Here is a 16,486-nt window from a genome sequence, read left to right on the forward strand (position 1 = left end):
CTTCTTTCTTTAAAAAAAAAAAAAAATCAATTCTAAGAACAGAGTCTGCTGAATTCAGAAGTTATTTTAGACACTAGTTAACAAATACTGTTGGATGTAACATCACAGCTTCTTTGTCACAACATAATTCACTGCGATGAAGGTTTTTTCCTCTCCTCACATTTAACACATTTCATTTCATTTGGTATTTAAACATTATGCTTTCATATTTTGTCCACTGGCTGCACCAACAGGCCCACATTTAAACAACAGGCAAGTTTAGCATGGATCCCGCCTGGTACCAAATGTTTGCTGGTGGCGCAATGATGTGGAGGATATTTTCTTGGTCCTAACTGAGCATCATTTAAACTCCACAGACAACCTTTATGACTACAGCGTAACTGTCTTCTGATGGCTGTTTCAGCAGGATAACGTATGTCACAAAGCTCAAATCATTTCAGTTCTCTAATTTCTTTAACATGACCACAAGTTCACTGTACTCAAATAGCTTCCCCAGTCACCAGATCTCAGTCTGACAGAGAACCTTTGGCATGTGGTGAAACAGAAGAGTCACATCATGGACGTGCTGCCAACAAATCTGCAGCAACTGTGTTATGCTATCATATCAATATGCCCAAATCTCTGAGGAATGTTTCTAGTGATTTAATGAATCTATGCCACAAACAATTAAGGCAGTTCTGAAAGCAAAACAAAGTCCAACCCAATAACTAAAAGGTTTCTGTCTATGAACAAATGATTAAAAATGAATGTTGTCCATGCAAAAGAAGTGTTGCATACTTGCAGTCCACTGCAGAGATGGTGAGGAGCCTGTGCTATTTTTATAACCCAGCATGTTCCCTCACCCTCTATTTTGGGTGCACGTTCTGAAAGCAGCAAGCCTTCAGCTTTCTTAAATACAGCTTCTTCAGCTGTAGCTCATTTCTGTAACTCCAGATTACCTCAGAAAAACATTTGAACAGCACCAGTGGTACCATGATTTCTTTTATGTCTGCACAGAAACCCAACATAAGCCATTTTAGTGATTGTTTTTTTAACATTCACAGAGACTGGAGTGCATCACACCAGTAATTTCATACTGTACTGGACTTTCCTTTAATGTCAAACTGGAGAAACCTTTTAACATTTCTTAAATAAGGAACGAGGGCTTGAGCATTCAAACTCTTATGGTATTCTTATCTGAATCCAGTTGAAGTATGCACATTTAATTTCTTTATCACAACAGACATAAAGATTATATTGTATAACAGTTTTGGTGACATACAGACTGCCTACATACATTTCATTTGGCATTTGTACATTATGCTTTCATACTTGGCTGCACCAACAGGCTGATTAAGCAACCTTTGTTTCGCTGCCTACATTTTACGCTCTAGAGTCAGATGTGGGATAACATCTTTATAATAGATATGTTTCTTCTCTTCGTCAGTGAACGCTGTCAGCATCTCATCCATCTCCTCCTGAGTGAACGGCTCACCTGATATGATATGGAGAAAAATCAAGTCACAAACGTGCTGATCTACCTGAGAAAAAACAGATGTTTGTTCCAATCTACACACAAACACCAAGCAATCTGAACACAAAATTATTTTACAATTGTGTACATCAAAACTGGTATAAATAATTCAACTTAACAAATTCAAACAATCCGTGCATATCAAGTGATCTGTACACACGCAATTAACATTGTGTAAGTAAAACTAAATGGAATGCCAATTATTTTTAAGCAAACATAGGAAGCCATGGACCAATCTATTGTATTTACTGTGAAGTACACACAAATTGTTGCCTACATTGATTCAGTTTTATTCATATAGCACCAAATTACAACAGCAGTCACCTAAAGGTGCTATATATTGTAATGCAGAGGCCCCAGAATGATATGCAGAAAACCCCAATTATCAAATAACCCCCTTTAAGCAAGGACTTGTTGACGGTGGGAAGGAAAAACTCCCTTTTAACAGGAAGAAAGCTCTGGCAGAACCTGACTCAAGGAGGGGACGACCAGTGGGAGGTTAAAAGAGAAAGACAGGATTAAAGAGAGGGGTGGAAGAGAGGCACGATCTGATATCCTCGTGTTGGTGTTGTTCCCAGATCAACATAGTAAATGTTGTTCCAGGATCAACATTGCAAGTGACCAATCAGAATGTTGTGACGTCATACTTTTGTGACTTCCAGAAAAACCGCCATAAAACAAAAAACTGTACTTAAGCTGCGTGAAACCGCCTCTGTCCGCCGATCAACGGACCCTGACCCTGACCCTTTAATAAACACTAAGCAGCATTGATATTGTCCTTGCAACATTGGAATTTCATAAATGCACAAATGGCTTGGTGCGCCAAAGAATAACGTCACAAGAATGTGATTGGTCACTTGCAATGTTGATCCTGGAACAACATTTACTATGCTGTTCCAGGAACAACACCAACACGACGATATCAGATCATCCGGAAGAGAGACAGAGTTTAATAATAACTAATGAGTCAATAGAGAGTGGTTGTATGCACATAGTGAGTGAAGCATTGCAGCGTAATTAAGGGGCACCTGGTCCAGCCCTAACTATAAGCTTTAGCAAAAAGGAAAGTTTTAAGCCTAATCTTAAAAGTAGAGAGGGTGTCTGTCTTCCAAATCCAAACTGGGAGCTGGTTCCACAGAAGATGTTCCTGAAGTCTGAAGGCTCTGCCTCTCATTCTACTATTAACATTATCACTTCAATAATTATCACATTTGTAAAGCTGATTTTTCGCTTGCAGATCACATCATTTCTCAGTAAGAAATCTCTATTGCTGTTGTCACTGTGTCATTGTAATCTACTTCTAATTGCACACAAAAACAAAACCCTCAGTTTTACCTTCCTTTGTCATGTAATTTGTCAGCTCCTCAGGCTCAAGGTATCCCCTCTTTTCTTTGTCTAGAACCTGCAAACAGAGTGTAAGTGCCTTTGTGTTTTAGCAAATATCACATGCCTATACTGCCAGACTAGCGTCCCTATGCAAAAAGTGGACAATATGAGGAACAAGGAAACAGCAGGAAATTTCACCTCAAAGGCCTGAAGCAGAAGCTCATCAGAGATGGGAGGGAACCTAACAGACAATAACACAGCAGTAATGAAATGATGACAAGCCAAATACTGCAAACAGTGAGTTTAATGTCCAAATCATTACATCAGTGATGTAGCACTGGCTGTTCTTTGCTTCTTTGTTTAAGAGTTTAAGGCTAACACTGGTCTGAATCTAAACTTCAGCAGCTTCAGGCACAGAAAAGCTCACGTGTAAAAGCAAGAGATATAAATTATTTAAACAAGGCTGACATGTAGTATTTCCTGAGTGGTGAACAAACCCGACCTGAAACACCACTGATCAAAAATAGAGTACTGAGGTTTACACAATGTTTACCAGACTGATCACAAAACTCTTAGTAATGAAATGCATTCATGTGTGCCTTCAGTATAAGAGAAAAATACATTGTATAATAGATAATTTGATTTAACTTAACTCCTATTTGCATCTCAGCCTTCTTCTCATACACAGAAATCAGAAATTTCTTTATACAATGATATAACTGAACTGTCTTACTTGTCCTCCAGTAGTACTTTAGTCATGGCTGGGAGGAATCTGTCCCAGTGGATATATCCTGAGCGCTCATCTTCCACCTGGTTGCACAGGAATAGGCTGTTGGGGTTTGCTTTGAATTTTCTAACAAAAACAATGCTTCTAATGTTACCCAGGATTTTATAACAGTCACATAATGGCACAGGAGATTCTGTAACATTACTGAAATGCACAATGTCAGAACCCTGTTTGCACACCCCATTACTGATCTTCCAAAATAGAACCAGACTACGGGAGGATGCTGTGCTGACCTCAGATGTGAACTTCTGTAGGTCTGCCTGAGTGGGAAAGAAACCTAGTGAATAGAAGATGGTGCCAATCTCCCTAGAAAACAATGACAAGAAGTGCATTAAAAGTATTTAAAAGGACAGTTTCAGTTAGTTTCACTAATTCCTGTGTGCTATGAACCATCTCACCGCAATGTCCTACGGCCCACTCAGCCAGTGGAAAGCCTTGAGACAAACCACAAACTTTATTTCTCACAGCCAGTGTCCAAATAACCCACTTCAACCAAACAATTTACCAGTGGAAACAGCTGCGTAATCTCAACTGCACAGCATTTTGTATGTCTTGAGACTGAGTCCCACATTTTCATTGCCTCTAATATTCAGAAGTCCACACTGCAGGATGGACACCTATGCTATATCTAACAGGGAAACTCACAAGTTATGTAGATCTCAGCAAATGTGATGGACATAAAACAAAGAAAAGGAAGTGTGGCTACAATAAAGACTGGAATCCTGGCTCCAGGAGTAGTCAGCTCTCAGAGATTGGGCCACTTGACTTTCAAGTTCATGTTATTTATGTAGAAATGAAGTTAGAAACGCAAATACTTGTTTTTGTCAAACTAAATGCCAAATCTCTAACCTAAATAATTCGTTTTTCCCTGGACAGACCAACAATTTTAGATTAGCAAAATGTCCTAAACTGTCCAAGTCCACGTTTAGTTTGTCAGACTGTATAAAAGATATACAGACTGTTTATATACAGACATCGACTTGGATCTGGTTACTTTAGCAGGGAGGACACATTGTGTGCAGTTTCCACTCTATTTAAAACCTCCAGTGAGAAATTCAAAAACTTACAGACAGGAAACCTACTGAGAGCAGATTTAAATAAACAGCTGTGTTTCGACCTTTCTGCATCTGCGTAAGTTAGTAAAAAAAAATACCTAGGAATTAAAGTTGCTGTGACCTCTAATAATGCTAATTAAAAATATTCTACTCTACCATTTAGTTTAATTTTACATAGAAATCACACACTTGGCTTAGAAAACACGCTGCACTGTCGCTGAAAAGAAAGGACATGCACATTTGTTTGCCAGATGTTTTCATCTGTGTGGCTGATTAGAGCTCCTCAGGTTGCACAAGGCTCTGGTGAGATTTTAAGGATATTTCTTACAGCAATTTATTGAAACATGTACATTCATAAGTGGAAATAAAGACACTGTGTAATTCTCTCTTGAAAGTCAGTGTTTAGTATGACCATTTTCATTCTTCAGCCTGAGTTCTCTGTGGCAAGCATTCTTGTAATTTTGTAATTCTGTAGTCTTCAGGAATAGTTCTCCAGGCAGACAGTGTTTCATTTTGTGTTTTTCTATCCAGGTATGCTGTTACTGCATCGGCTGTGTTTGGGGTTAGACTCGTTGATGAAAAATGGGACCTCTTACCAATCAGATGTTATTCCATGTTGAATCAAAATCTGTCAGTACTTTTCTTTATTCATAATTTCAGGAATTTTGCCACTGACTGAAATACAGCTGTACTTGCTTATGATTGCCACCGATGTTTGGCCCAGTTCTTTCAAAAACATCAAAAATATCTATGGCACTTCTGTTTTCAAAATAAAACTAAGATCCCTGTTTTTTTTGCTGATTCAACTAAAGAAATGGGAAAAACATTATGTGTTTTTGCAACAGTCTGCTAATAAAAGGTGACCAGTAAATTTTAAAACAGGTTCTTTGCTGAATTGTTTTGAGTTTGCTGAGTTCTTTGGTGTTGACACAACACTGGTCTTGTCCCTTGAGGGAGTTGTCTTGTTTATGCTAAAGGCAAGTGTTACGTGGGGTGGCAAAAAAAGTGCAACACTGGAATAAAAATGAAAGAGCTATTGCTAAAAATTAACAAACAACAACAAAATGCAAAGAATTGAGGGGTGGCTCAAGATTTTCTCACAAAACTGCATCTTGTGCACTTGTTAAAACGTTTAAGGTCCTTTGGATTTTCATAGTAATCAGCTTCATAGTACCTATTAAGTATCTTTACAGTAATAAAGTAAATGGCTTGTCTTGTTTTACCCACTTGATATCCACTGTGTTGTCAGACTTTGTGTCAAACGCTTGAAAAGCGCCTTTGAGCTTCTTGAGGACCTTGGTATTAAGCACGGTGGCCTCTGGCAGACAAAATTAAGAAAACATAGAGAAGCATTAGCTTAGCTGGCTTAGTTCTGGAGAAAATAATGACAATACTTTCATCAAAGATCAGCCACTATGACGGGTCACCACAGAGTTTCAGCTAGACTGAAACTTTCACTGTGGTCTCAATATTTTCAATTTGTAAACAAACTGAAAATGAAAGTTACTATTACCAACCTGCACTTTTGCTGTTCTCCGCCATGTTTGTCCGGTCGCCTTTCTGTTGCCCAGCAACCGTATGGCAGGGCACCTATTCAACGCCTCTGACGTTTGCCATCTTTTTGTCGCCAGAAACCCTTCATTGTCGAATTACACAGAGCTACTAATAACACAATATTAATTAGTTAATTTATTTTTTTCCGTCATGCTGAAGAAGTCGTTAAAAAAAAGCCTTCCAACAACGTGACCCCGTCAGAAGTTCCTGATATAATGAAGCCACGTAAATGTATTTTCATACTATAACGGTTTTTTCCCAAGGATTTTGTTACTATTCTACGAATTAATCTATAAGTATCACATTTAAACATAAGACAGACTGAAAACAAACAAAGAGAGCAGAGAAATACTTGTTTCTTGTTTATTTTCTTCCGCCGTATAAATGCATAAAATGGTTTTTAAAAAATTAACAAAAAAAAACACTTTTTTTTTTAAAAATTAACAAATAGTACACTCTTTCACACTAAAAACATTTCAAGTATGTAGATAATGATAGCATTTTACATTACTTTTCATTTTATTTCAATGGGGCCACCATAAAGATTATTTTCTTTCATACTCCTTGTCTAGTGAATTCAATATGTACTCATTTTTCTTGCTGATATAATATTAAGGAGAGCGAATTTTCATTTCAGCTGAACTAACTGTGAATCTGAAACATTAAAAAAAACCAAGCTAAAAGTGCAGCAAGTCCACCATCCACATGTACGTGAATCCACAGTGCCTACTGACATCTGGGGAGGAGGAAACATCCATAAACTGGTGGTATAAAGCAAACAAATGCATAAAATAATCATGGCAGAAAATGGTAAATAAATGGTAAATAAATTCAATTAAAGTAATAACACATTTTCCAACTTAGAAAAAATGCATTAAAAGGTCTCTTTTAATCATGGCTTCAGTTTTATTGTTGCAACTAATATTACATTCTGCCTTTAACCCCTTAAAAGCTCTGGGAATCATTGAGCATCCCAATACAGTGGCAGGAATATTTTGACCAGAAAGACCTTTTGACCACCCATCTACATGTTTAACAGTCCAGTGAATTGTGCATTAGCAGAAACTCAGAACTCAGATCCAGAAGGGGACCATTTTTGGGGATGCTGATTAAGAAGCTCTCCCATACAGTACATAAGAGACTGAGGCCTAGATGACAGTGGTGTTTTCTCCAGTGTGTTTATGTGTGTGTGTTTTATATCTCTGGTTGGCCCTGATGTACAGGAATATTGTGGTCCTGCCCCAGATCTTCTATTGTGACTTCTGGGATTTGATGTCTCTCATATTCATCCATTTGCTTTATGGGTTCAACTTCCTTTCCTTGTACGTCCTCTTGAAGCTGAATCTCTTCATGAATCTGTTCCTTTCTCTGCTCCACTGCTCCGGCACTGTCCACGTTAGCAATAGCGTTTGATAGCTGTTCCTCCACTACTGCTTCCTGCTCCTGCTGAGGTGCATTGTTGTTGCTTGGGTCCTTTAAGGTAGAAAGTTATGATGAGGTGTTGTTTTTGCAGCCAAATATAATGAAAGTGTGAATAAAACGACATAAAGCTTTAACAGTATTAACAGTATTTCCAATACATTTGCAGTACCTGTGTGTGGGTGATTGAAGGGGAGAGCAGTTCAGATAGAGCCAGCAGACCATCCTGGTTTAGATCCTGAGTCTGTAGTAAGAAATCTACCATAGAAACCACCTGAAAGCAACATGCAAACATACACAAATATCGCCGACTGAATGAAAAAGGCCAACACCTTGTCAGTTCAAATACACACATACATAGAGTCGCTCCTGCTAACCTGCTCACTGGCCTCTGCTCCAGGTATATGATGGGAGTTAAAATCTGAGAGGAGCTTCATCATCTCCAAGCCATCTAAGAACCCACTGCGATCATAATCATAAAGGCCAAACAGGAAGAATACCTCTGGAACATAGCACAGCACAATTCACAATTATACGATCAAATAAAAAGACTTTATTAGATTCTGACTAATAAAGGCTACATTATTTGGCAATGGTGATCCTAGTCAGAACCCATCAGTGTAATATCTACTGGTAAGAGGCACTGTTTACCTTGCTCCCAGGTGGTGATTTCTGGTCCTCCTTGTCCTCTATTCTTCAGGCTTGATTGAATGTAACTCTGTCTCAAACTGTAGTACACACAACACAAAGCACAGTTTATAAAAAATGTTACAAAGCAGATTGGTAGTGCAACTGCCATGTGCTACAGACTCTTTCCACCCTTGTGCCATCTGGTAGAGGGTATAACACTCAAGCACCCTGTGCCAGACTCTTCAAGCTCCTAAACCCCACGCTCCCGTCTCCAAAAACTTGGACTTCACTATTTCAGTTCAGATGCACACAGACTTCTGCTCACAGAGCCTGTTTTAGCTCTTTAAATCATTTATAAGATGTTTAAAAGAAGTTAAAGATCCCCTTCAATCATGTTCAGTGATGTACAAAACATCTTGTGTCTCATGTTGTGAGAAGAGGTTAGAAGAGAAATCAATACTTCTATTAACTGCTTTAGATGGCAGCTGATCGCAGGTGACACAAGGTGAGATGCAGGGTACACCCTGGATATAAACAGACAGATAACCATAAACTTGCACAGTTAAAGGACTGACAGAGCGTGAAGTCATTAAAAGGTGGGTAGCACCAAAAAAAAGAATAAGAAAAAGGAAATTAAGGAAATTAAACAATGAGTTTCCTGACATCACTGTACACACTTTTATTAAACTTCAATTCAGCTCCGGTTCTTTTTTATTGTTAATGACTGATGAAAAATTCTGCAATGTGATTTTTTTTCAATCAATAAGAATAAACTAATTAACCTAAAATTCATGTTGCTGGACTGTGGAAGGAATTTGGGGCCAAACATATGATTTTCTTGCTGTGAAACAACAGATGTAGCCACTGCGCTACCGTGTTGCTCGGCAATGTTATTATTGACACATATATATATTTTTTAAATATATTCACCTTGCTGGAAAGAATATGAAAAATTCATCCATAGAAGTCCAGTAGCACTGTTTTGTTAAATCAAGGCTTTGAGTCTTTATATTACACTGGTTTAAGCTTCTATTACTTTTAAAATGGTTGTGAAGTGAGAAACGTTCATTGGCACATGCCTTAAACTCATATTTTAGGTACATGTGCTGTGTACTTGTATATGTAATCTTAAGTAAAGCAGATGGCAGATGTGTACTTGTAAATGTTTTCCTATATTTGTAAATAGACTCTTGACAAATAGTGAACGTGTATTAAACTGGTTACACACGCTTAATATAATAATAGAAACTTCTTTACATTCTTAACACATAACACGTCGTAGCAGTGGTTCTACCTTTCATAATCTTACATGAACTAGATGGTAACAATGACAAAATTCAGGCCAAAGGTGTTTTCTTTAGAGCACAACTGAGGTGCCTTCAACACAGCTGCTTCAATCAAAATCTGTCACAGATCATCATCAGCTATGAGTCATGAGCTTTACATGAGACTTAAAAGGGTATTAAGGCAAGATCTGGTGGTAAGAACTGAGACTACTCTCAGGGCATCATTTGTTTTAACATCTTAAACTTCATGCACTCCATCACATACCATAAATGAAGCAATGTTGCAACAGTGAGAGGTTCTAAATGCTTGAATAATCCTTTTACAAATGTTGATTCAGCACAAAGGCCTGCTTTGAGCCAACATGTATTATTTATTAAGGGTGGTGTAAATTCCAACTGCTATTCCATACAGCTAACAAGCATTTATCTGGTCTTTCATGCAATACCCTTAAGATGAAAGTATGATAGCGTGTACACATTATCTTAATCTTACCAACAAATGGAAAGAAGCTGCATCTGTCGTGTGGTTATATTTCTTCTTTTGTTCTCTGAACAATTTATTACAGGCAAGTTCAAACTATTCCAGTACAGTAGCAGCTATGTGTGGTGAGATAATATTTGCAGTATGGTGAGGAGAGCCCCATAAAGGAAATTAATGCAGCATAAATGAGCTCTTAGGTACATGTAATTTTATCATTTTATAGTACAGGCCACATCATTAGCGCGACGGAGGAGCCAAAGTCCACAGCCAAGTCAGAAAGCTGCTGTTGAGTGAAATGATTTCAGATGTTCAATAACAGCAGACTGTACATGTGCCACTCACCTGCGTTCCTCCTCTCCAGAGCCAAAGGGATTGGGTAGTGCTGCAGAAGGGGGATGGGCAGCTACTGATTCCTCCCTGTGGAATAAATAAGCAAACAAATCATTCAAAGAGCTTCTTCCTGCATCACTGCTTTTGTTTTTGGTTTAATTTCTTTATTTTGTTCTGCTAAACAGCAACAGAGTGTATCTGCTAGCCTCATATATAACATTTATATCCAATGGGAATAAGGAATAATCAATTATAGAATAAAATCAAATCAAGCAGCATATTTATGAAAGCCTGAGAATATTTATGCCTTTATATGAATTAAAAAGAAGAGAAAGTGAAACTTGATGAGAGAAGGGGCGTTACCTCTGTGTTCCTGGAAGACCTGGTGCAGCCAGGCACAGGTGTACCAGCAGGGTCAGAGACAGAACACGCGGAACCAGCTGGTCCAGGTGACACTCCAAGAGCACACCTAAAATTAAACAGCTATGTTACTACCTTTGTGCAAGCTCTTCCCAAACCATTTCATCACTGATTTTAATTCATATAAATAAGAATGGTTGAGTTTTTACAGTGCACAGAATTACTAATTCTGATTGTGTTAATGAAACTAGAGGAAACTTTTATGGGCATTGCAGTGGTCACACAATGCAGCAATTGCTGCCTTACAGAAAAACACAAACACAAACAAACCTCACAAAAACCAGTCCCTTCAGTAATATTGCAGAGCTGCAGTCATACAGCTTTCACTCGTCACATAGATGAGAAACTTCCTGGTCCATTATGGAAAAATCATTTGAAATCTTTCTATCTATTTATAGCTCATTGCAGCCCTTTCATGCTGTCTCCATGAATCATTTCTCTGTGACTCGCCAGACCTTTTAGACCAGCAAACATTAGATTTTTGAACTAAAATTCGTTGCTGTGAGCTGAATGGCCTGTTTAAGAGATCCCAGAGATGCGCAGACTAATAACCGGCAGCTTCCTCCTCCTGTGGAGCAGCAGCGATGCTAGTCTGGCACAGCACACAAGACTACACCATCAACTCATTGTTACTGCCTGATCACACAGCCTCCTTTAAAGGCACGTTGACATCACAGTCTTATATTAAATAAAACACATTTATAAAGAAAGCTGTGAAAGAATAGTATCGTTAACTAAGAAGCGCATCGTAACCGCTGCAGCTGATGAAAACAGCTCAAATCTCTCCTCACAGTGACAACGAGCCTACCTGTCTGCATAGTTGATGTATGAGCAGCAAAAGGCATTAATTCCGACACCTTACGGGTTCATATCTGGAGATCACCTCTATCCCGCACCGCCCTGCTCGCGCCTCCGTGTGGTCTGCACTGCGCAAAGGCGACTGCGTGCGCGCCCCCAGGCTGCCACGGAGTACAGTAGTGTGTTTTGGTCAATGACAGGGTCCACGTGGAAGAACTCAGCCGCTGTCGTGTCAGTGAGTTTGCGCAAGCTTTGTCGATCTCTTTGTGCTTCTCCGTCCGGTTTTTCCGCCACGCCTTGTCCACGTCCTCAGCGATCCCAGTCGTCGGGGTGGAGCAATCACTCACGGCGTTTATAGTCAGGGTTATTTCATGTTTCGTGTCAATGAGCCGCATTACCTCATAAAGGGCTGGCCAGACCCCAGTAAAGAGTATGTTTGTGTGGGGCGTTAAGTTAAAGCTGAAAGACGGTCTGAAGTCTGATAGTGTGGCTTTCATCGTATGAAGGGCAAATACTTTATTTTACATTGCTGCATTTGTTTTCCCAACAAACATAAAAAGGAAGTAATATATTTTATACTCCTATGCGACAGGCTTATATACCGTCTTTTGCAATAACTGCCAATTGTTGTTTCAGCATCCATAGATAAACTTGATCCAGTCAACATGTGGTTAAATGTCTTAGTGTTTGGGTATTGGCAATTGTTTTATTTCCAGGCTTAGTGCAGCTTTATCCAACAACAAAACACACACCTCCAAATACTGTGTAAAATTAGGAAACCAGCTTTATTGCATATTTCTGTTTAAAACCTTACACACATCAAGCAAGACACAGTATAAGCCACACTATTCACTGCACTCCTGGTATTTGACCACAAGATGTCACTGCAACATTTTATTTTAATTGATTCTTATGATCCTGATGTGATGCTTATGATATATAATATTAATAGGCTATTAAACATCATGATGAAGGAGAGGTATTAAGGTATTAAAAAAAAAAAAGATGTATTAACGTAGTGTAAAAAATAAAAACATTATATATTTTTTAACCCCTGCTTTTATTCAGACATGTTCAGAGTTGATATTATGGGAGGATGCTGAAGATGAAAACAGGAAAGTGGAGGTTTATGGATGTGGTGACAACGTGCAGGTGGTCAGGTGGTTGGTGCTGTGAAGATGGAAACAGATCATCTCTTCATCCTTAAGAGGAGCAGCTGTTCAGAACCCCACCCCCACCCCAAAGCGCGCGCGCGCACACACACACAGGTCAAGGTAAGTTAAGCAATCTGTATTAGCTGTGGGGTGTTATTGAATACATATGCCATCCATCCATCCATCCATTCGCTTCCGCTTATCCTTTTCAGGGTCGCGGGGGGCGCTGGAGCCTATCCCAGCTGTCATGGGGCGAGAGGCGGGGTACACCCTGGACAGGTCGCCAGTCTGTCGCAGGGCCAACACACAGGGACAGACAACCATTCGTACTCACATTCACTCGCACATTCAAACCTAGTGGCAATTTGGATTATCCAATTAACCTATCCCCACAAGTTGCATGTCTTTGGACAGTGGGAGGAAGCCGGAGTACCCGGAGGGAACCCACGCAAACACGGGGAGAACATGCAAACTCCACACAGAAAGACCCCGGCCTGATGATGGAATTGAACTCAGGACCTTCTTGCTGTGCAGCAACAGTGCTAACCACCGTGCTCCCCAAAACATATGCCTTCAATGTTAAAATGGAATTTCCAGATGTTTTGAATGATGTATTTTGCATTTAACCATCAGTTATTGTTCATCTCTGGCTCTCTCTCACAGTGTGTGTATTGCCCTGTCTTCCTTCTGAGTTTTCCTGAGTTTTTCCTTCCTATTGTCACCAAGTGCTTGCTCATAAGGGGTTGCCCGATTGTTGGGATTTTCAATCATTGTAGGTTCTTTACTTTACTATGTAAAAATGACTGTTGTTGTGATTTGGTGCTATGTACATAAATTTAAATGAAATTTGTTATTGTGTTTATTGACCTTTAAAACAACTACTTTATTACAAAATAGAGCAATATGGATTACTAACCAGTTAAGATCACACTGTTTAGTGTGATCTCAGGTGCACAATGAACCCACGCACCTCCTGTTCAAAGCATCTATTTCTGAAGTTAATACTCAATCAGGAGAAACTTGGCATAAAATTAGGACATCCTGGCAAAGAGCGACATCTAAAATAGTTTTTTTTCTAGACAGTACGTCATCTGAGGGGCTGCATCAAGGCCCAGTGTACGATCTACGGATTATTATTGAATTATTAAAAGCAACTCTAGTACCATCCAAGAATAATGTATGGAACTGGAAATGGGGAAATAGGTGTTCTTTGGAAAAAACAATATTAGTGGAAATCTGTTCTATTTCAGGCAGGATATAATTGATATAATTTGTTGAAAATACAGTGGAAACACTTTGAAGGTTTGATGAGCTGCACAACTACATCACCCACTTTTAACCTGTAATTAATCCCAGTGGGTTAAGATGCTAAAATTAGATTCATATATTATATTCATTTATCGCCCTAATATTTTGTGTGTCAATCATCCTTTGAGATGTTACACTTAAACGTCTCAACAGCTGGTTAGCCACACACGTCTGCTTGTTTCCATAATCCATTCGCTTCCGCTTATCCTTTTCAGGGTCGCGGGGGGCGCTGGAGCCTATCCCAGCTGTCATAGGGCGAGAGGCGGGGTACACCCTGGACAGGTCGCCAGTCTGTCGCAGGGCCAACACACAGGGACAGACAACCATTCGCACTCACATTCACACCTAGTGGCAATTTGGATTTTCCAATTAACCTATCCCCACAAGCTGCATGTCTTTGGACGGTGGGAGGAAGCCGGAGTACCCGTCTGCTTGTTTGCTCAGATGTAATTGGGTTGTGGTCTTACTCAACTGAAGGACGGGATGATTACACATGGAAATGCCCTCATACAAACAAACATTCCCACACCACCGGGATGTTCATTGATCTTTAAGGAGAAATCCATCTTTCTGAGGCTTTGACTATGTGGTTGAAGGACAGTATCAACCCCCTTTAGCTATTTATGCACATGTATGGAGCCTACAATGTGGCTTTGGGTCAAAACATCTGCAATATTGGCCATCTTATTTAGACGAATGCATTTGAGGGCCAATGCAAACTCTATATAGATGTGATTAATTACTAAGATAATTATGTAAGTGGTCATGTTTGCAAAGCTGCATGTTTTGACCACATAATGCTTCATAGCTTGAAGTATTTATATCGTATTTAAAAATACAAATTTCAGTCTCCATCACAACACACACACACACACACACACACACACACACACACACACACACACACACACACACACACACACACACACACAGTCCTAAATATAAAAGCAGCTAAAGTTTGTTCAAGTGGATTTTAGACACGAGAAACTCGCAAGCTTCCAGACTCGGAGAGAAAAAACAAATCTTCAAACAGAAACAAAACACACTCAATCATATGCAGTTACACACATATTAACAAAGGTCAAAAGGGTAAGTATTTGGTATTCCAGTGAAAGGGTGAGTGGAAAAGACCAGCCATAACATTACATAACCAGACTTAAAGCAGTCATAGTCATGTAAGCACATAAATAAGCTCCAACATCTCGTGACCCACTGAGTGGCTTAGCACCGTAGTAGCTCGTTATTTCACAGCTGGTTGGTACACAAACATCCCTCTGACACTCACTTACAGGAAGAGAGATTAGTGTATAATTGTTACCATGAGCTGCTGAACAGTATCTGTGTGCATGCGTGTAATTGTAATGCAATTCAGTGAGAAAGCACGTTTTATATATGTGGCAGACAGGCTGTGTTGTTGCTCTTACACCACAGAGATGGTGTTGGTGATCTTATTGTTAACACGAGTCTCCCATTCTCACTCTGTGCATTCTTTGGCTGAATAGAAAATGCATGAGTAAAAGAGTAACAAGCCCTACTGCCCAGTGCTGCTGTGTATCTGTGTCGTGACTTAGGGAAGCTGTTTGCTGTTCACAGCAGTGGCACTTACTTACTAACAAAGCAATATTTCTATATCTGTGTGATCTATTTCTATCTCTGCTCATCTTTTTAAATTGTGTTTCAAGTTTTTTTTTGCAATATCAGCCGCCATTTTTCCCCTTCATATATATATTTACATATTTCACACTTCACAGAGAGGTTTTGGTGTAATTTATTTGAGGTAATAACTTTGAGTATACAGGATACAGAGTCTTTGGTGCCAAAGAAAAACGATTACAGGTCACCAGAGAACTTCAATCTATACACCTAAAAACCACAAACCAGGTGAGAAATTTGGGTGTAGTGATGGATGCAGACCTAAACTTAGAAAAACACATTAAGATAATAACAAAATCAGCTTACTATCACCTCAAGAATATTTCAAGGATAAAAGATCTGATGTCTCAACAGGACCTGGAAAAACTAGTCCATGCATTCATCTTTAGTAGGCTTGATTACTGTAACAGCATCTTTACAGGTCTACCTAAAAAATCAGTCAGACAACTACAGCTCATTCAGAACTCTGCTGCTCGAGTCCTCACTAAGACCAAAAAAGTGGACCACATCAGTCCAGCTCTGAGGTCTTTACACTGGCTGCCTGTTCATCAGAGGACAGACTTGATGCTGGCCTATAAAGCTCTGAATGGTTTAGGACCAAAATACATCAATGACCTCCTGACCCAGTATGAACCATCCAGATCCCTCAGGTCATCTGGATCCGGTCTTTTATCAGTTCCCAGAGTCAGAACCAGACACGGAGAAGCTCCATTCAGCTTTTATGCTCCTTATATCTGGAACAAACTCCCAGAAAGCCTCAGATCAGCTGAAA

General features: G+C 39.4%; 2 protein-coding genes across 2 annotated transcripts; both read right to left on the reverse strand.

The window, feature by feature from the left end:
- Nucleotides 1-28: 28 nt before the first annotated feature.
- Nucleotides 29-6,445, reverse strand: drc8 (dynein regulatory complex subunit 8). The gene is made up of 7 exons (XM_086285189.1): nt 6,199-6,445; nt 5,909-5,999; nt 3,860-3,932; nt 3,573-3,649; nt 3,038-3,080; nt 2,849-2,915; nt 29-1,474 (listed from the first exon to the last, which is right to left on the reverse strand). Exons 1-7 carry the CDS (start codon nt 6,221-6,223, stop codon nt 1,356-1,358), a joined length of 495 nt encoding a protein of 164 aa, XP_086141315.1. The 5' UTR covers nt 6,224-6,445; the 3' UTR covers nt 29-1,355.
- Nucleotides 6,446-6,602: 157 nt separating this feature from the next.
- cgref1 (cell growth regulator with EF-hand domain 1) lies at nt 6,603-11,889 on the reverse strand. The gene is made up of 7 exons (XM_086298684.1): nt 11,610-11,889; nt 10,745-10,850; nt 10,394-10,468; nt 8,306-8,382; nt 8,032-8,156; nt 7,827-7,928; nt 6,603-7,708 (listed from the first exon to the last, which is right to left on the reverse strand). The coding sequence occupies exons 1-7, from the start codon at nt 11,644-11,646 to the stop codon at nt 7,430-7,432; spliced, it is 801 nt and encodes a 266-aa protein (XP_086154810.1). The 5' UTR covers nt 11,647-11,889; the 3' UTR covers nt 6,603-7,429.
- Nucleotides 11,890-16,486: the final 4,597 nt, after the last annotated feature.

The sequence above is a fragment of the Aulonocara sp. 'chitande type north' Nkhata Bay genome, linkage group LG1 (genome assembly GCF_057382095.1).
Source record: "Aulonocara sp. 'chitande type north' Nkhata Bay isolate Kocher_YH1m ecotype deep benthic linkage group LG1, A_spYH_male_GT1.1, whole genome shotgun sequence".
Classification (NCBI taxonomy): Eukaryota; Metazoa; Chordata; class Actinopteri; order Cichliformes; family Cichlidae; genus Aulonocara; species Aulonocara sp. 'chitande type north' Nkhata Bay.

Bases quoted from the DNA above. Each gene is read 5' to 3' on its own strand.
- drc8 (XM_086285189.1), bottom strand. From the start codon at position 6,223: ATGGCGGAGAACAGCAAAAGTGCAG. The intron at 3,933-5,908 runs GTGGGTAAAACA...ATTGTTTTCTAG, and splicing joins GACAACACAGTGGATATCAA to GGAGATTGGCACCATCTTCT. The intron at 3,650-3,859 runs GTCAGCACAGCA...CTGTGCAACCAG, and splicing joins TACAGAAGTTCACATCTGAG to GTGGAAGATGAGCGCTCAGG.
- cgref1 (XM_086298684.1), bottom strand. From the start codon at position 11,646: ATGCCTTTTGCTGCTCATACATCAACTATGCAGACAG. The intron at 10,851-11,609 runs GTAGGCTCGTTG...GTTTAATTTTAG, and splicing joins TACATCAACTATGCAGACAG to GTGTGCTCTTGGAGTGTCAC. The intron at 8,157-8,305 runs GTAAACAGTGCC...GCTATGTTCCAG, and splicing joins AATCACCACCTGGGAGCAAG to AGGTATTCTTCCTGTTTGGC.